Below are 21,567 nucleotides of genomic sequence, written 5' to 3' on the forward strand. Positions count from 1 at the left end.
TCCCATTTTTTGTCACCCAATCTGCCATTGTATTAATGTCCCTTTGAAGTTTGTCACGGTCTCTGTCATTTTCGACTTTCCTGTAGATAATACAGTCGTCTGCAAAAAGTCTAATCTGAGAATTAATATTTATTGGGAGATCATTTATATATATTAAAAACAAGAGCGGGCCAAGTACGCTTCCTTGTGGGACTCCCGATGTTACCCTGCTTGGAGATTTATTTTAATTTATATTCTATTGTTTCAGGCTTCACTTAGTGGAAGTATTTAATATCCATACTAAAGAAAAGACTTGTACTTTTCCACAGATTTTATTATATGGTACAACGCGTTTCACCGACTTGTGGCATCATCAGGCGTACCTGATGATGCTGCAAGTCTTTGAAACGCCTTGTACTATATAATAAAATCTGTGGAAAAGTACAAGTCTTTCCTTTTAGTATGGATATTTTAATTTATATTGAAGTTTAACTAATTTATGACCAAAACTATATTCTATTCATAGCAGACAAATGAACTTAGTGTTATTATTGAAAGCCTTTGTTGAATGGTATCAGTGATCTCAATTTTCATCCTCATTATAATAACAGCTTTTTTGGTAGTCTTGCAAAATATTATTTTGTAAGGCACTTGATTAGTATGTAATATTTGCAATTTTATTCCTTATGTAGGAACAGTCATGGATACATGATTACTTACATGTTGGGCTGAAGTTGGCTTCAAGTGTTAAGCCCCCGGACTGCATCACTGCTGCATATCTCCTCAAGTTTGTGGTATCATTTTCTGAGGCTGACAAAATTCTCATTGAAGAAGCTTCTAAAGTTGTATCTTCTGATTTCCTGCCCAATATTGATATTATAGCTAAGTATGTGAACGTAGCTAGAGTTAATGAATGATTCTATATGTATGTATGTGTGTGTGTATATATATATATATATATATATATATATATATATATGTTTATATAATTAATTAATTCGTGATGTTGTCTTGTAGGGACATAAGTTTCTATCAAAAGAATACATTCTACATCATATGGATTCTATTTGAGCAGCTGAGAAAAGAACTTGCAATTGGAAATCAGAATTTGTTGCTTGCAGCTGGAAGTGGACCTATGTATGGGACATTGTTTTCAATTCGACATTTGTTGAACACCTTAGACTATAAGTAAGTATATTTTTAAATCTGAGAATTAAGTTCAATTTTGGCTTTAAACTTAAAAAAGACTAGTTTACAGCGTTTGGTTGTAACTAATTAGGGTGATTACTCATTGCCTTCCTCAAAGATTTTTCTTACGTGACACCATCACTTTCAATGGTCACCCCTCTGGAGTCAGATGCATTTGCAGCTGACTTGCTGAGAAACAATTACTACCCATAATCTACCTTTCGTTAAGCTCTTATCTTTAGCCAAGCTGTTTTGCCTTCTTGGCAGTGTTTTAAACCAAGATGGCCAAAGTGGTAGGGGCATTAGAAGAAGAATTGCACCAGGTTAAGAAGCTATCGCAAGAAAAATGGAATTGATGATGGGAGCATTGAGTAAAAACATTATGAAAAAATTAGTAAAAATTTGGTATGGAGGGTGGCATGGGAACATGGTTGCTGAAGGAAGAGGTAGATTGGAGGCTTTTTAGTTGTGGTGGTGGAGGAGGACAGAAAAGGTGAAAGGGGCAAGAAAAACCTATGAATAGGTAATAGGCATAGTGGGGAGGGAGAGAGGACTGTTGGAAGAAATTCAAAGGAGGCGGGAAAGATTGATGAGAGCATTTTATTTGGGGACAGAACATTGAAGGTTTTGATATTGGAAAGAACAGGCAGGCATGGGAAGTAGGAGGAGGAAAAGAATAGGCATAATTCAAAAGGATACATTTTGTATTTCCACATAAAATATATATGTGTTGACGACCTAGGTTTCAACGCATAGTATCATCGTCAGGTCCTGGAACCTACTGATGATGGTCTTGGAACCTGATCAGGCACCTGATGATGATGCTATGCATAGTGCCTAGGTTGTCTTCAAAGTGTATTCTTTTGAATTGTGGATCACTTCTGCAAAGTAAATCCGGAAACTACATTATATAAGAAAATAGGTATGTTGGACAGATTAAAGGGAGATTGAAAGCATGTAAAATTGAAGAACAATTTAATGGAGTTTCAGTTGTCAGAATATGTCTTGTTGGTTAGAGCAAAAAAATGTAGTGATGTTCAGTCTGTGTTCTTCCAAATCTTACCTTAAGTGGTAAAATACTGTTAAAAATGAAATAGTTTTACTGCTATTTATAATACTTCGAATGGTTTTGTAAAAAATAGGTTATAATCTGAAATTCAATGCTCAACTTCTGGTATGAACAGTCAATTGTTTCGAGACTCTAGAGCATTGAATTAAAATTTGTACAGTATATGGAGAAGCAAATGAAATTACCAAGATAAAATTGACTTCTTCATTAATACTAAGAATATGCAAGACATTAAAACAAAAATCTAAAAGTATCAATAACTCCATGGAATGCCTTTCGTCCCAAAAATAGATTTTATTATGCATGTGTGAGCAGTGACTTAAATGCACAATTGGAACGAGAGAGCTTTACTACCTTACCAAATAGGATCCTGAGCTAATTCAAGTTGTGCATTGGGAAAGCAGTGCTTGAATGAGGATGACAGTGTGAGGTATGCCAGATGTGTAAGGAAAGGTAGCGATACAGACAGAGAGTTCTATCTAATCTAGGGTTCACTATTTTGCATATTTTATTGCTACACAAAATTCTTAATAAAAGTAGGGCATGTTTGGAGGAGACTGATTAATAATATCATATTAAGAAAACAAGAGAGTAATAATAATAATAATAATCTTTATTTGCCCAGAAGACACTGACACAGTGTAATAGATACATCAGATAAGTGTATAGGACACGTCATATGTACATATAGATGTTAAACAATGATGAAATTCAGAAAAGCATGACACAATAATAATTTTTTGCATAAAATATATTCCATATTCAGTATGGTTATTTTTTCTCCATGAATTCCATTACAGAATAAAACTGTTCTTTCCTTAAAAATGATATTAATTTCTTTTTGAACAGGACTGGATCCTTTACGTACTTAAAATCGTAAGGGAGCCTGTTCAGTGCAAGGAGGCCCATTGATTTAGGCCCCAGGGATGTATTTAAAGTCCTGCAATAAGTTTGATGCAGGTCTCTGCAGGCTCTGGTTTGGTGACAATGAACGTTGTCATTTGTCATATAATTGGATATATTACTTTAAGCGAAAATGCATACGACATAAATGTAAATACATGGAACAGTCAGAATATTTAACCTTTTGAAGAAGGAAAGACAAGGTGCATTGTAGGGAGCATTGCATATTAATCGTATTAAACATTTTTGAGCTTTAAAAATTGAATCAGAATGAGGGGAAGAACCCCAGAACAGAATACTATAGATAATTAAAGAATAAAATTCTCCGTAATAAATTGAAAGTAAGATATCAAGGCTTACAGATTTCCTAATACTTCTAATAAGAAAGAAAATGGAATTTAACCTGCTATGAAGATTGCATATGTGTTCATCCCATGATACATTTTTATTTATAACAACTCCCAAAAACTTGGATCTAGAAATTTGGGGTACACACGTTCCCCCTAGGTCAATGGCCAATGAAGCAGGGGCTTTATTTTTATTAGAGAAGTATATGAGTCCAGACTTGTCAGGGTTGAGTTTCAGAGAATTTTGTGAACACCATTCACAAAGAAGTTCGGAAACTCTAGCTGCTGTCAAGGTCAAGTTGTTTAACGATGGTGCTGATACAATTACGTTAGTGTCATCAGCAAATAAAATTGGCTCGGCTCCTGGAACTGACTGCAGAACTTTTGGTAAGTCATTAATGTAAAGTAAAAATAGGATAGGGCCCAAGACTGAGCCTTGGGGTACACCTAATGTAACTTCTTTACTAGGAGAAGTAAAATTAGTACCGTTCTTTAACAAAATAACCTGTTGGTGCCTTGCGCTGAGGTAAGATTTGATCCAGTTATAAGGGATACCTCTGATGCCATAGTGTCCTAATTTGGACAAGAGTAACTGATGATTAACTAGGTCAAAAGCCTTGGAAAAATCAAAGAATAGTCCCAAGGTTTCAATTCTATTATCAAGATTTGAAAGAATTAGGTTTACGAGGTGATAGGTGGCTGTAGATGTAGATCTGCATTTCCTAAAACCATTCTGTGAGCCAGACAAGAGATTAAAAGATTCAAGAAATGATGTAAGTCGATTATGGAAGACCTTTTCAAATAGTTTCCCTATCTGGTTTAATAAAGATATTGGACGGTAAGAATTCATATCCTGCTCACTACCTTTCCCTTTATAAAGTGGTACAACTTTGGCAATTTTAATGGCATCAGGAAAAACACCAAGTTGTAGGGATTTATTAATTAGGAAGAGTATCTGTTCCTTGATAGAATTAATTGATTTTTTTATCACAATCCCTGGGATACCATCTGTACCAGGACTACTTTTGTTAGGGAATTTTTTAATGATGTTCATCAGTTCCAGTTCAGTACAAGGAAGCAGGTACAATGAATTAGACAGGCTTGGGATTAGAGGATAATTAACAGGAATTGGAGTATTTGTAGTAGTCTGGTGGGACAAGTAGAAGTCATTTAAGTTGGATGCCATTTGAGAGTAATCAGAAATAACATTACCGGTGGAGTCCTGTAATTTGAAATCATGATGATTATTGATAGAACACTTAGCTTCCTTTATAATCTTCCAAATTTCTTTAGATTTGTTATCGGCATTGAGAATTCTACAGTTGTTAAATGTTTTTTTAGCCAGTTGTAACTTTTGACGGTACGTTTTTTTCAGTGTTCTATACTCCAAGCAGTCTATCGAGTTACATTTATTTTTATAAGAGATAGCTAACTCCTTCATTTTTTTCGAGAGGCATCGTATTTCATCGGTGACCCAATGGTTTCTAGTATTTAAGGACAAGTTTCTAGTTTTGTGGGAGACCAATGGAAAACAAATGTCAAAGTAATATTGATATGAAGAATAAAAATACTCAAATGAGTCATTGTAGGATCTGAGTTGGTATAAATCAGACCAATCATGGGACTTCAACATATAATTGAAGATAATAAAGTTTTGCTCTGTAAACTGCCTTTTATAAATTTTTTTGCAGTGACTAGGAGAAGAAATTAAAATCTTGCATCGAAGAGGATAGTGATCTGATATGTGGGATTTGATTACTTCAGTATTTACTTTTCCCAAATCAATGTTTGTTAAGATATTGTCTATAATAGTAGAGGAAAGGCCGTTTACCCTAGTGGGTTCAGTATTAGTAACACAAATGTTGAAAGAGGTAAGGATATCTAAGAATTCCTGTTTGGCTTTGGAATTACTTGCGAAATCACAATTAAAGTCCCCAGTTATAATTAAATTAGGTTTTGGTATAGCATCATGAATTAGCTCTAATAGTTTGGCAAGTTTGTTAAGAAAAACACTAAAATCACTCGAGGGAGAACGATAGATAGATAATAAATGATATGCGACATTATTTACACTGAGACCCACGACACAGGACTCGAAGGACAACTCTTCATTGAGAAAATCCTGTGAGAAACAGGTCGGGAAAAGGCACACACACTGTGAAACTAGAACCAATACACCTCCATTTCTATGCTTTGAACGGCAAAATACATCGGCGATGGAATATCCAGGTAGATTTAAAAATTTCAAATCACTTAATTTCAACCAGTGTTCATTAATACAAAGGACATGAGGTTTATATTCACTCATCAGGACCTCAAGATCCAGCAACTTGTTACTAAGACATTGAATGTTAATGTGCAGGACCTTGAGGTACTTCGCTACCCTGTCGATGTTGTCGGGCGTGTCTTCCAAAAAGAATAATTTCCGACGTGCACATATTTGGGCCAAAATGAAGGCTTTATGAGGGTTTCCCGTAGCTCACTATTCACTGAAATGCGGAAGGAGGCATGGTTGCCGCGGGTCACTTCGAGCTTGACAACTTCCATGACCGATGAAGTATCCAGATCAGGAATTTCCTCTCGAACATATTCCTGAATAGCTTCCACAGTTGTGCTGGAGTTGAGATTCCATACATGAAGATGCGATCGTCGTGGAATACCTGCGAGGGAGCACATCTTCTCCGACGATCCTATCGCCAGAGGAGTACGGCGTCTTCGTTTATTGGTCGCAGGGATGAATCCATCATCAGATGCATTAAGGCGATGACGAGGTTTAAGAGTCATAACAGATTCAGGTTCAGGGGAGTCACACAATTCGACATTGCGGGCACTTTGGGCAGATTTGCTCAAAGTGGCAGCAGTGAATGTATCACATTTCTCGGAAACGGTACATATTTGCTCTGGGGCTCTTTCTTTAGAGATCGCAGACTTAGATTGACGCGTGACTGGTTTCTCGTACTCGGGAGTAAGAATTTTTGGTTGAACTGGTTCCACAGCTGCTTTCACAACATTTGCGAACGAAGGGTTTTCCTTCTGTTTGTCCTGAATCAATTCACGGACACTTTTAAGGTTGTTTACGTCGTGCTTGATAGCTTCTAGGTCGGCCGCCATCTTAGCGATCGAGAACTTGTTAGTACGGCATGAAAAACATCTCCAGAAAATATCCCGGCAGCTTGCTAGCGCTTTACATGCTATCTCGTCTAAGCCGGAGCATTTATAATGAAAAAGAAGTGGACAGAGTTCACAAGTAATAAACTTTTCGCCTAGATTCAAGGAATTATTGCAGCCACTACAGGCTCGTACGATATTACTGGCCGCCATGATACATCCGGTTTGAGTAAATTAAGATAAAATATTAAAACATCATGAGTATTTGCATTAATAATGGTATACTAAAAACATATTTTTCATGTGAAATCTTATCTTGATGCAGTGAATGCATAAATTCTAATAAAACCCAAATTTTGAATGCTGACGTGAATTCAAGTCCTTCGTCTCCATGGTCCAACTCTCTTGTGCTAGACCTTCAACCTGGCTTATGAAGTTCAATCAGAGCTAGTTAGATATTTTACTCTCAAACATTCTGTTGAAAGCCAATTATATTAATAGCCCGAGACTTCAAACCCCAAACCCTGAACTTTTTTTATGGGGATGGTTTAAAAATTCTCTGCAAATTAATAATTTTTTGTGCTATTAACACATTTGCTACTGTTTCTCTGATGAGCTGTCTCAACATTCGAACCAAATGTGACTGCAGTAGATTCAGTTGTTGCCTTCAAAAAGTGAAAATGTTTTTACTACAAACCACAGCTATGAAACCCTGCACTGAGACTTATTTTTTAAAAAAACATTTGATGGTTTAGGCTGATATGAAGGTTGAATGTAATTATAATTTCTGGTCATCGTCAATGCTCTTTGTCCATCCATCCAATACTCAACCTAGAGGACAGTTGAATTGTGGTGTTTAAAAATGGTAAAAGTGACCTGTTTGCCAGATGACATTTGCAAGTGACTGTTCTCATACCTTATGCCTTAATCTTGCATAACTTTAACGCAATACATAGAAACATCATTTTACTGTTATTGTACCAATTTTTAATTTCTCTAACTTGTAAAATTGAATTCCTTTACTTCATCAAAAGAATTGCTATCACAAATTTGATCATTTGTTGCTCCTGAAGTTACAGATACATACATCCATTGACCCTAGAATCAATTTTTCTGCTTTGGAAATGTACATTTAATTTTACTCTTAAATCTGTATGAGTTTCTATAGACCAGGTTTTTATTACATCTACATAATACCCCGCAAGCTGCCGCAGGGGCATGTGGCAGGGGTGTTAGGTCAGCACCCGTAAAAAGGAAAAATACCACATGCAAAGTCAACAACATGAAACACTACACCCACAGCAGCGCACACACTCATGCAAAAAACCCTTCATCCAACACTCATTCAAACACATATACCTTAAACCAACAAACAACTGCGCATATTAATTACGGCTACTTCACTTAACAGTTATTATTTGTTATTCTTATATGAAAATCTGCCTTAAAAAGCATCTGTGATGATTGAATAGGAAATTGTGTTCTTTTTTAAAAAATTATACCAAACTTCAAATTGAAGAGTTAAGATCACATATTTATGCATTTCCACTGCTCACGTAATGCATGTACTTCTCATTCAATTTTTAATTTTGGTCTTTTAAAGAGTAGGTTAATATTGTTATCAGTTATAATATTGTGTCATTTTTAATGCTAACCATTCACTCAATGAGTGGCTGCTCTTCCCTCAATCTAGTATTGTTAAACTTGGTAAATAAGGTGTTCTTATGAAAAAAATTGGCTGATTCGATGCATTAATTAATTTTTATTGGAATCAATTTATATTTACTTCATTGAGAAAAAATCCTGCTTTGCCCATCTTTACCTTCTGTATGCAAATCAGTATTTTTTTATTTCTTTTTTAACCTTTGAGTATTATCATTTTAGTGGTATGCATGCTTTTGCTCCATTTCTAGCTATTAGCTTATTCTTTGTCTCACATCATGGGCGACAAAACAGCTAGGCAGGAGTACAGTGAAAAAATGATGAGTTAAGAAGGGAAATTTAATGTTAGTTCTTCAAAACCTGGAATAGCAGAAAAAATAGTATGGTGATGCTTTAGAGAAACAATGTTGTAGATTCATTGTGCTTGTTAAATCAAGGTAATATGTTCATTTCACTTGATAAATTTGTGTTAGATTTTAATATAGATGTATAACGAATATGTCCCTGGTTTGTGGTGGCTACATGATATTTCATATTATCAATTGTTTTCTTTCAATAGTGAAGTTGCAGAAAATACCATGTGGAAAGCTCTTATTTTGAAGTTGATTACTCTTTGCTTTGAACTAAATGAAGCTGTTATTCATGTTGTGAATAGTTCATCACCTGAAGGCCACTTACCCATGGATTTTGAGCCAGGTAAGGCATTTTTTGTAAATTCAAAACTCATGGTCACATCTTATCGCAAGTTAATGAAATTTTATGTGGTATGATATGTTCTAGCAAGTCACCATGATGCTGTAAAAAAAGTTGATTCAGCCTTGGAGGATGGAAATCAAGATTTTATCCTAAAACATCCAGTAACTGCTCAGATGCTCTTGTTATGCAGCTGGAGAACTGTAAAAGAGGTATCGATCAAATTTTGTAATCACATGATAATTAAATTTCCAAAGAAACTGCGGTCCCAGTCAAGGCGAATGATATTTACACTCTGAAATTGTTGCATTGGACATGATAATTAAGTCTAAAAATGAGTTATTTTCTAGAATTCCTTAAGACATATTGTATACTCCTTTTTCCATTGAAATTGCCATCAGAGGACAAAGGGTAGTGAGTAAATAAGTTTAAAATCATTTAGTTAACCCTTTTATTAATGTGTGCCAACAAAAATAGTAATTGCTGTGTTTATTGCCTGCTTCATGATAGCAACCTTGTGATTGCTTCCTTAATTCTTTCAAGTATTAGACGAAACTTATGGTCTAACATAATAAAATATAATTCTTTTTGAATTAACAAAATGGTTAATATTGTCACTGAACTTGTGCAATACATATTTGTTATCATCTTATAAACATTTTCTAGTTAGAATGACCTATGGAAGATATTTCTTCCTAATATTCTATTAAAACTCCAATGCTCATTTTCAATTGCAGTATATCTCTGTGTATCTCTTCTACAAAGGTATTTTTAAAAGCCTGCATCTCAAAATTGTTTAGATTTAGGTTTTGCAAATTGTAAAATCTTTCATGGGTTCATTCATCAACAGTATGAGCTATGTGCATCTTTACACATTCATATTCTTATGTCACACCTAATAATAATAATAATAAGTTTATTTGTCCAGAGACTGCATCATACAAACAAATTGTACACATAGTATAGGACACGTCAAGGCTTTAAATATGACTAGGCACATCAAGACACGTTAAGGCATTAAAATGACATATTATATTAAATATAACAAGGCACGTCAAGACACATCAAGGCATTAGATATCACATATGATAATTAAATATAATTATAGGTAATTCACGTACTTTATTTGACATACAATTTATGCTTACATTGTGATACATATTGTATTAATACAATAATATATACAATAATACACAATGTAATACATATACCTATTCTAAGTTTCATGTTCCATGAAATTCCTAATAGAATAGAACAAATTCCTTTGAAGAAAAGCTCTCAATTTCCTTTTAAATAGACAAATGTTTGTGCTGGATTTCAGGTCCTCATTTAGCTTATTAAACATAAGGAGACCCATAGATTTAGGGCCTAGTGCGGTGGTTCTAGTTCTTACGTAAGTTCGGTGCAGATCATTTTTAGACCTGGTCCCATAGTGGTGAATACCACAATTTGTGTCATACATTGAAAGGTTTACAAAAGTTTACACTAGTAATACATAAATATAAATACATGGCAAAGGTAAAATGTTTAATTTATGGAATAATGGACGACAAGGAGCATTATGCTCTGCTTTGACAATTAGGCGTACGGCTCGCTTTTGAATTTTAAATATTGTGTCTGCAAGCTGAGAGAGCAGTGATGCTGTTGTGAGGACTAAGCCACACAGTCATCCTATGAGATAGTATTTAATTGAATCTAGTATCAACCTTTCATCCTTTTGAATCCCATGATGATTGCTGATCTTCACAGTACCAATTTTGCAATATGCACATGTAACAAACAACCACCACATGGCTAAGTAGTTGACTTATCATTTTTTTAGTTGCGAAAGCATAAAATTAGGTTTGTTGTACCATATTGGTGTATTCAAATATGTGAATGTAAAAAATGACCTTCTTGATAAAATTAATTTCCATATTTTATTCCACAATTGAAAAACTCAAAGCATTATAAAAATAAATATTAAAAAACATAAAACTCAAAATTGTTTCCCATTTTTATGTTTTAGGTATCACTTTTCCTTGGGGAAGTATCTTATCAAGCTCCAATTCAGAAAAAAATACTAGGCAATGACGAAGAATGTTATTTACTTAGTGAAGATTTGGTTTTAAGGATTGGCGAGTATTTTACCAAGTTATTGTCGGAGACAAAGCACAGAGGTGCATTTGAGCAGGCTTATGTTGGTTTCTGTCAACTCTGCAAAAAATTATGGAGGTGAGTTTCACGTTATCAAGATGGTGCAGTGGCTAACTTACAGGCTTCCCACCAAGAGGGCCCAGGTTCAAATCTTGGAGACAAATATTTTTTTCAGTGGTATCCCAATCCCTCCTTGAGGTGCTTTGTGGAGAGCACTTTGAGTGAGTATGACATCTGTTGGATGGGGGATTAAACTGTGGATCCCTTGGCACCTTTCGATAAGAGAAGGCTAATCCCAATGCCAGGTTTCTCTTCAACCTTCCTTTCCCATCCATCCCTAATGGTGCAAATGACCTTAGCTATCGGTCGCCTCCCATACAAACTTCTACTACTATGAGGTAGAATTTTGCATTCTGGGAATACTTCAATGATAGAATATCACTCATATTTTCCTATAGTTAAAAATTAGACAATTATTTAACTCTGCTTTATTTCTTCATGATAAATACTTGAAATATTTTGTGTAAAAAGCACTTTCATCTTTGTGTTGGTGAGTCATTCATAGTATCCCTTGACATTTCCTCAACTTTTTCAACTCAAGCTCAACACTGCGGTGAGCCTTTAATTCCTCTTTTTCTTTAGTAGTGGTGTTTGGAAATGAAAGGAGCTACCATAAATTTAAGATACATGTGTATTTAAATTCTTGGGAGCACCCTTAAATTGTTCCGGAAAACTTCACATTTGAAAGATGTTCTAACATAGTAAAATGAAATACTTCAGATTCATTATTATATTTTAAATCATAGAAAAAATATGATATTCTCAAGTTAAACATTGTTTTTGTGTACTAAAGTACTCAAATAAAAAAGGTTGAGATAATTTTCTTAGTTACTGCCTCAGCTAATTAGAGAAATCACAAAGAAAGAGAAGTGTAAAAGTGCATATTTTGTTTTTCTCATGATGATGAACTTCCACTGCATCTCGCCTGAATTTGTTGAATATCTAAGGAAAGAGATCTTCAAATCATTTTATTCGGGGCAGTGATTTTATTTCCAGGCCCATTAGATACATTCCTCTCTGGAATAAAAAACTCATTTCATTTTTAGGCACCCAGCTGGAATTCTTAGTAGTCTTCCTAAGGTATGGTTGAAAGATATATTAAATGCAATAATAAAAGGGAAGAAATCGAGCAAGTTGTGTGCAACCAGGAGAAGTGCTGGAGTTCCTTTCATAGTCCAGGTAAGAATCTAATGTTCAGTGTCTATAATTAAGAATATACTTTTGAAAATGTATTTATTATTTGTTTATCTATTGCTTTTCAGTGTGGAGAGATATTGCAACCTTGTAAACTTTTTTATTTTTTGGTTTAACATGTGTGCTAATGTTTGATCATCATCATCAATTGTAACCCTCAATTATAAGCTTCAAATATTGAAACACGCTGAATTTGCCCAAAAATAAACTGTTAAGTTTTATTTAGTTGTAATATCTTTCCACGCCTTAGATGGACTTTCACCAAGTTAAGGCCTCCATAGCCCCTGGCACATGTTGTCCACCCATCCAAGAAGTGTAGGGAAATCCCATGAATTAAGGCACTTGGAAAAAATCTAGGAAAAACATGGCTATTTCTATATGAACACAGGAATTTGTGATGTTGAATTTAAATTTTCCAGTCACTTTCCTTCTGTGCTGTGCTCTACCTAAGGGGCAGTCTACATTACTTCTCTTCCCTAGCTGAGCTGACTGCTCCTCACACCACTCAATGTAGCTTCAACAAGTAGTAAGATCCAAATCATGAGTAAATCACAGCAACATCACTTTCAAAAGACACTGTTGATAGATATTATCGAAGAGAACGAAGAGTAATGACATTTATATTGATGACCATAGTCATATTGATTAATTGCCATTGATTCATTTGAATAATAAAGGGAATACTATATTAAATGTAAAAATTAGTATTCATTGGTGAACTCATTTTCTTAAACGTTTACAAGCATTTCAGGAGAATAGCAGTAAAGGAGGGTTCATTGGATTTAGATCAAATCAGTTCTTTTCAGTTTCATTCTGTCCTTTACCTCACCTGCCATACTTTTCTCATGCCATCAATTTCCCCTTAATAGGAAACTTGAACCATAAAATCCAATCACTGGTGGGCAGGGAAGGATAGCTCCTGCAAGTCTACAGTTTTTTGATTAGAGCCAAGGAAATTAAATTTTAAAAATGCCAATCAACAAACTGAATTCATATTTTGGGTGCCTCTTATCATTTTGAATGTACCATTTTGAATAGTAATGATAAAAATTAGGTCTCCTTTCTTTCTGATTCTCTATTTGAGAGCCTCGGACCATAAATTCCTCCCAAATGCAAGAGCTTATGTAGCAGTCGGGGAAATAAGAAAATGATTCTAGTCTTGTTCACATTTTGGGATCTCCTGTATTCAGTAACTGACCACGTGGTGAATGAATTAATAAGTGGTGTTGTTAAATCTCATATTCTTTTTATTCATGAGGTTTTGGATCACTCTCCCTGCATTTTATGAGATCCCTCAAATTCAGGAAAATTAAAAATATTCCAGGAAAAATTTGGGATTTCCACTTTCCTTTTTAAGAGACTACCCTGCTGGCAGGTGAATAGGGCGTGAGTGGAGGGTAAAAGAGCATGAAGGTTGGGTCTAGTTCAGTGAGTGTGCCCAGTCCTGAGCACTTATGTCAATTATGCTTGGACAGAGAAGCCAGGCTTCTGAGACTGGATCGATTGTCCTGCGGAAATAGTGAAATAATTGTCATTCTACGGTCTACAGCCTTATATGAACTTCTGAAAATAATCCGTAAATTTTTGGCTCAGTGGGTAGAATTATATTGAACTATTACATTCAAATAATAGCATGTTCAATGAGAGGTTACTATACTGTTAATTTAAGTTTCCTTATATATTAATAGCGTATGAGATGTCAATCACTAAGGGAAATAAAAATATCCTGATCATAATTCAAAGAGGTCCTACTGAATGTACCGGCATATTTTTTAAATGTTAATGAAAAAATAATAATATCTAAGTTATCACTTTTTCTAGAAGAAATTGGGCTCTAACAACCAAGTATTGGCTACTCAGATGGGTCTTATTCAATGCACCTAATTTAAATGTGTAAGGCACCGAGTTAAATGGTCCTTTAAAGGGGGCTCTTGAAAAGTTTTCATAAATTATAATTGAAAATGAATGTTTTTGTTTGTGAAAGTATTATTAAATACTTTTTACCCTGTCTTTAATTGAGGTAAGAATGTGATTTACCATCAGCTTGCCTTGTAGTTCTATATTTTTTACATACATACTTATGTAAGTGTTGGTCATTGCCATGTGGAATAAAGGAGATAGAGCATAGTGGGATTCTATTTTTGAGTCACAAGAAGTCATAGCTTAGGAATTGAGTTCCCATCAGGGCTTTGAAGGAGCCTGAGTATTCTGGAGTAGGTCAAGAGTGATATCTAAATGTATCTGCATCACATGAAAGATATTAAAGACAGTTTGTTTTTTAAAGCTTTATGGTTCAAGGGAAATTTTTAAAATGTACATAGGTATTAGATAAATAGGCTTGAGTGAAATTTTGTATTAATTGATTCATATGTTCATTCTTTGTTTGTAAAGAATACTTTTTTATATCTATTCTCATAGAAATATTTATAGTGTCATGATATGATTATGCATTAAAATCTGTCTCATTGCATTATTCTTACCACTATATTAAAAAGCTATTGCTGGTTGCTACTATATGTAATTTTTTGTATACATCCCCAATGTAGGTTTAAACTGCAAAATATATGCACCACTGATCACAAATATCAATGAGTGATTGGTGAAAATTGAACTTGTTTTATAATTTTTACTTGATCATACCCTATTGAATATTTCAATTTTTCATTCCTTGCTTCTCATACTTCTTGCAGCCTGGCTCCTTAGAAGTTAGTTTTCTCCTACTAAACTGACACTGTTTATCATATTCCAACATTTTTATCTTTGTCAGGCACTGGTGACCACAGAGATTAATGTTAGACAACCCACCTCCTTGAAAGAATCAATGGACATTCTCTTGGGTTTGTTGGAAAAAACTGAAACTGTAAGTGATGAGAAAAATGAAGAAGTTGATGAAGTTGAATCACGTACCCATGCAATGAATATACTTCGGGCACTGTTCCGTCATACATTACTTGGAGAGTATGTTATACCATACATAGCTCGTGGAATCATGGCAGCCATCAAGGGCTTCAAAGGACATACATGGGCTGTATGTATATATCTTTGCAAATTTTGAAGTGCTTTGTATTACATAGAGAAATAATTATATGGTGTTTTCATGGGAAACTTAAATATTTATTATTTTCAGGAACGGAACTCAGCCACGTTACTATTTGGTGCATTGATTATAAGAATATTTGGTGTGAAACACTCACGTGAAGATATGCATAGGAGAAATAGAATGACAGGCCGTGTTTTCTTTGAACGCTTTCCGCTTCTATATGATTTTATTCTTGAAGAGTTAAAGGTGGCCTCAGTTGCTGCACCGTCTGGAGATTTTTCATGTGACCAGCAGTTAACACCATGCATTCATCCTAGTCTCTTTCCATTGCTTGTCTTGTTGTCTCGCCTATACCCATCATCATTGGAAGGAACTGACTCTAACATGCAGGTATATACTTCTGTATGAATAATTGTGAGTACATATATATCATGATACAGGTTCATGTTATTTTTATCTGAGGAAAGGGCAAGGGAAAACGTTTCTTATTGATTTTTCTTAGTTCTTTAGAATAGCCATGCACCTCCCTCCCCTTCATTTCTGAGGTGCTTATATCTGTTGATTTATTCCAACCTTAAATATAATTTTAAAATACAATTTGTCAATTTTTATTTTCTCTACAATGGATTTTTTGCCTGCTAAAATTTCTCTCTTTCTGTTTTTAAGCTCTCAGCATTTATTCCTCCTCTAAAGTTTTGCTTGAAAAGCAAGATTTATAAAATACGTGAGCTTACAGCTAGAGCCATAGTACCATTGATTGCTTCCAATGTTTATATCACTCATCTGAATGAAGCATTCAATGAGGTAGTTAGCATCGAAGTGGACCAAAACTATCTTCATGGAGTACTTTTACAGGTAGAGTATTCTAAATCTATGCTCTTAGGTTCTGGCTGGAAATTTCATTCTTTTAATTAATATTTTCATCAATGTAATTCTTCTTGTATCCTCAGTAACATATCTATTTCCTTCCAAAATAATGTTTTAATATGTGCTGTTTTACCTATTTAATTTATGCTCTCATAACTTAATGTTTAGCTTAGCCTTTCTACTTTTGAAGGATATTATTATATTTGTTTTTCTTATCTTGATTAATTTTCATTTCTTACATTGATCTTTTTAAAATATTGTGTGTGGTGAAGGATCCTTATATCACAAGACTCCGCTCATGTTTAGGGATACTATTGTTGTCAGTCAACCGTCACTTACTTTTGAAAGAGAATGGGCTGTAATTTGGCCAGAATAGTGAGGCATGGATGCTTTAGAGATGGATCCAAGTGTTGAAAATCGACTAATTAGCCCCTAACAATTCCATAAAATTCCATTATGTAAAATAATTTAATCAGCTGACTAGGCTGGAAAGGTTGGAAGAGTAAGGCTTACGTGCTGCTCCTTTCTCCGTTTATTTCTGCTATTCAGCTATCTTCAAGCTCTTGACTTGAAAAAATTGTGAGCAGATCAGAGTGATGTAAAAGTTTCTCATAAATTGGACAGTTGATACAAAAGCATATTGAATTTGTTGGATTCATACAAAAATCCACTATGCCGTATTCCAGCATTCTCTCCCCCTGCCTTGTTGCTCTTTTGTAGTTCTCTCACTCCATATTCACACTAATTACATTTTGCTAGCATTGATGGGCTCAAGCTTCCAGAAGCTTGTCCTTATTTCATGGCAAAGTACATGGGTCATTCAATAAGTTCTGAAAAAAACATAGAAAAACATTTTGGGTAATTTTTTTTAATTTTTCAACATAATCTTCTTTTAACTTTGTACACTTTTCCCATTGTGTATCCAACGTTTTTAAGCCATTTGAAAAGTAGAATTTCATATAATCATGATATGATTTTCATTTATCATGCAAAGTTATTTGATTTTCATGCATACAAGTACATATAGTGCAATAGCCTCTCTGGAATGAATTATCATGTATAAGTATTTTATTAGGTTGACTGCATGATATTGTCGCAGTACAGCTGCCTCTGGGATGAGTTAGCATTGCAAACACGGAACCCAAAAAACAATGAAACTGTTCTTCAGTATTTGAAATTTATATATTTTTTACTGTCAAGTGGTTAGTGGGAAGTGCTTAAAGATGTGCATAAATTTGAAGAGTGGCACATCCATTATCCATGTAATGTATGTAGTTATGGTAATAATTTATTCCTTTAATTTTTAGATATCAATGCTGTTGCTGGAGGTTCCATATCCCCAAAAGGAAACCAGAGAATGTTTGAGCAAAAGTGTAGATTTTTGGGTCAGTCCTTCTGTAAAAATTTTGACTGATGGTCCACAAATCAACTGCATGGTGAAGGAAGCTTATGTCAGAGTTCTCCGCCACCTTTTGCTCATCTCATCATCTTCTGTCAACTCTTTTTTCCCTGAAGTTTTATGGAATAATGTGTTTTACATCCTGCAAAACTGTATCAAACAGTTTAATTCTTCATCGGGTATTTCAAGCCAGCTTCTTAATCTAGGAGGTACCACTTGGGTTCAGAGAGCTACACAAATTCTTCTGGAAATTGCAGTCATTACTGGTCATTCATCTGAGGTAATTAATAATACTTATGTAGCATTTTATAATATTTTACTTTTAAATGATAAAAAATACAGAGCTCACATATTATCATTTTAACTCGTATGAATTATTTGAACCAAAGTTAAGTACCTTGGTACATGGTAATGTGTAGTTATGATTCCTGTGGCACATTAAGTGTATCAGTATGTACTTAGGGTATCTTTCAGTATTACCTCCAAGAGATATGGTCTTAGGAGTTTATAAAAATGAAAATATCACTGTTTAGTCACATGCATTAAGAAATTAGGCTCATTTCTTCAATTGGTGCGCAAATCAATGGGAGTGGAGGATGACATGACTGTAAACCCCATGACGTACTATTCATCTTTTGAAAAATTCCATTTCATCTGTTTGAAATATAAGTGTAGGCATATATGAAATATTTTTATTTGAACACTTCCACAAAAGTAAGTGAAGTCTTGATTTGAAATATAAGATGTATGAAATCTTTCTATTGTAACACTTCCACAAAAGTAAGTGTAGGTGTCTTGATTGATTGTCACAAACATGGACTGATTGATGTGGTTTGAAATTGATCACTACACATTAGCATTCATTGTGTCATCCTACATTTTCACATAAGCAATGGGGAGAGCATGTTATTTACAGTTTTATTAATGTTAATTTTATTAATGTATTTCCATGTGTAACAGGTATTAGTATGCACACCATCAATTTAACCTTCAATTTTCCTGAAAGAAATCACTTTTGTTTTGTCATGCATCATTAATCAAAGAAAAAATTATAATTAATTATCTTGATTACAGGATAATGCATCATGCCAACTATGAAACTGCCTTTTCAGAATTATTTTAGCATTTAACAACTAAGTAAAGGGCTTTCAACATGTTTGTCTCATATCTCTTTATGTATTCTAATTCCTGTAAAATAATAATGCAAGTTTTATTTCAAGTTAATCTATCTATACTGTACAAACAATTTAAATTATCAGTGATCATAGTTGAAAACACTTCCATCAAATCTAAATGCTTTTTTTTATGGAAAAAGATTGATGTTAAGAATGATGTCAAGAAAGAGTGGGTATGTTTATACCTTATTAATTTTTACAAAGTAGGGGATAAATATTCTAAAAATGGTCTTATGTGAGTAAGAGTGGCACCCCAAGGTAGCAATTATATTGCAGGTCACCTGGCTATGGAAATTTCGAAATTATTTTTCGATTTATACCCTTGAGTTTGCCCACCTTTGCAACCTTGAAAATGAGTTTCATATTTTCATGATTGAAACTTCTACCAGTTGCTAACCTTTTTCTGCAAACATTGCTTTTGAAAGAGCGGTAAAGTATTTATTTCCATAGTATTAACATTTCCTGTCACATAGGCTCACAGAATGTTGTTAGAAGCATTTAAGAAACACATTCTTAACCTTACAAATTAGTCTGTACAGTTATGGATAATTGGAGGAAAAGTTCAAATTATAGATTTTTAGAGGATGTTGACAGCTTTTAGCAAGATACATGCATACATACATACTACTTAGCAATGACAAAATTAGTGGCATAATTCATAGTTGAAAGTAATAATGTAATGTTTTTTTTATTATAAATTATCAATGTATTATCATCATACTGCACAAAGATTTGATTCCTGTGCCTGTAACTTTAATGAGTATAATGGAATAGTGGGTCGCAGTAGTTCATGGGGTAGAGCGTTGGATTACTGACCGGAGGGTCCTGGGTTCGATTCCCGGGCACCTGCAGCTCAACCCAAGCCCTGTGTGTGATTTTTAGGGTACCAGATCTACAATAACCATAACCAGCGCAGGGAAAGGAACTGGCCTCCCTACCCTGATGTGTGAATTTCACGTGCCGTCGGGCTTAGTACAGGGTGAACTCTACCATCGCCTACCAAACCGACCTTCGGGTTAATTACTGTGTTTATGGTTTTTTTAATGTAATAGCAGTGTAGGGATGGATAGTTATGAATAAGAATGGAATGGCAATGCCAACCTTTATTTATCTGACTTGCTACTTACCTTATTATTTAAAAGTTTTTCATAGATTGTTAAATTAAATGTGCTTTCTATAGAATTCATTATTGATGTTAAAATTGTAAAGAAATAATATTCACTTTTAAATTAAAAGCACATATGTAGTAATGAAGGTTACAGATTTTTCATTTGGAAATAAAGGTTTAATGTATCTGTCGATTTAATAATTACAAAAAAAATGTGAATCAAGAGTCAAATTTAAGTTCATCTTTAAGTATAAAAATACTGTACAGCATTTTGTCAACTGATAATTGTGATGATTCTTTTTTTCAGTTACTGGTGGAGATTCTCTGTTCTTTTTTGACAAGTTCTTGCTGTGTGGAGTGTATTACTGTGGCTTTAAGTTTTATAAGTTCTGTCTTTGGAGAAGAAGGATGTGAGTGTAATGAAGAAGAAGATGGCCTTCCATTGTTTGAGTGGCCTAGGACTAATGATTGGCTAAATAGAGTACTTATCCACAGAACTCACTTCATTCAGGATCATAGATTAGCATATGCAGCTGTGAATTTTTTATTGTGCAGTTCTGACTCTCATATCTTGCAAAAAGTTCTTAAAGTTGTAGGCTATCTAGCAGTTTCTTCATTGAGTATCAAGTGGCAGAAAGTGAACTCAGATTCAGTTGTAATTGAGGTAAACCCATACTTATACTTGGTGAATCTCTGGCAATCACAGCCCGAAAATGTAGGACGTGCAGCTTTTTTCTGTCTTTCTACATTTGTCCATGAAGCACTTAGTTCGGAGAAAAAGGTGAGTTTTTTTATAATACTACACACATAAATGTGAGTGCTATTTTCAACCGCATTGTTTGTCCTGTTAATCACTATTATTGTACATTCTTCTCGTTCACCTAATAGTATGGTGTAGTTTATCATACTTATTGGAAAAAAGATGGATTTTTCCGACTGGTCATTGAAATAAAATGAAACCATAATGAGATTGGGCAATATGTCAATGAAGATATGCAAAAACTGTCTGACCCATGACCTCTGAAATATGATCATAAGAAATGTAAATTATTTAGTGACAGGGAATGTCATAATATATTTTGATTTCTATAGGTTTTCTCATGTTGTTAATTTTTGCGTTTCTAAAGTAATGCAATAGCTTTTTTTATGTAATTTATTGAAAAGATTTGCACAAATACTTTAAATTCTTCAGAGTACTGTCCTTGGGCCTTGACACATTTTTCCAGAGACTCTGCCATGACCAGTATGCACCCTGGAAGGCATCTTCCGGGACCTCTCGCAAGGTCTTCATTATGGCTGATTAGATCTCTATCGACAGAAAATGGGTTCCTTTCAGGGCTGCCTTAATCCGAGGGAACAAAAAGCAGTCTGCTCGGGTGATGTCAGGACTATAGGGGGGTTGAGGTAGCGTTGGCACCTAGTGTTTGGCATGGAACTTGCAGACTCATAACGCATTGTGGCAAACACTTTGGGGACAAGCTTGGCGCACACTTTTCCCATCACTAAATCTTCTGTAAGAATGTGAAACACAACAGTAGACGACTAGTTAAGTTCTTTGCCAACCATCTTGATACTCAATCAGCAGTCAGAGTCCGACAATTGTCGAACATGAGCCACATTGTTGTCAGTTTTGCTGGTT

General features: G+C 34.5%; 1 protein-coding gene across 2 annotated transcripts in view; it reads left to right on the forward strand.

Annotated features, from left to right (window-relative positions):
• Positions 1–21,567, forward strand: part of THADA (Thyroid adenoma-associated protein homolog) — a 45,214-nt gene that overhangs the window by 16,877 nt on the left and 6,770 nt on the right. For both annotated transcript variants that reach the window (XM_071591557.1, XM_071591558.1), the window contains 11 exons: positions 672–865; positions 997–1,167; positions 8,816–8,952; positions 9,037–9,161; positions 10,958–11,163; positions 12,192–12,324; positions 15,107–15,367; positions 15,467–15,769; positions 16,046–16,234; positions 17,554–17,925; positions 20,236–20,709. In XM_071591557.1, coding sequence (XP_071447658.1) covers positions 672–865; positions 997–1,167; positions 8,816–8,952; positions 9,037–9,161; positions 10,958–11,163; positions 12,192–12,324; positions 15,107–15,367; positions 15,467–15,769; positions 16,046–16,234; positions 17,554–17,925; positions 20,236–20,709 — 2,565 coding nt within the window. The remainder of the gene's footprint in view (positions 1–671; positions 866–996; positions 1,168–8,815; positions 8,953–9,036; positions 9,162–10,957; positions 11,164–12,191; positions 12,325–15,106; positions 15,368–15,466; positions 15,770–16,045; positions 16,235–17,553; positions 17,926–20,235; positions 20,710–21,567) is intronic.

The sequence above is a fragment of the Hetaerina americana genome, unplaced genomic scaffold (genome assembly GCF_022747635.1).
Source record: "Hetaerina americana unplaced genomic scaffold, ioHetAmer1.1.p SCAF_49, whole genome shotgun sequence".
Lineage (NCBI taxonomy): Eukaryota > Metazoa > Arthropoda > Insecta > Odonata > Calopterygidae > Hetaerina > Hetaerina americana.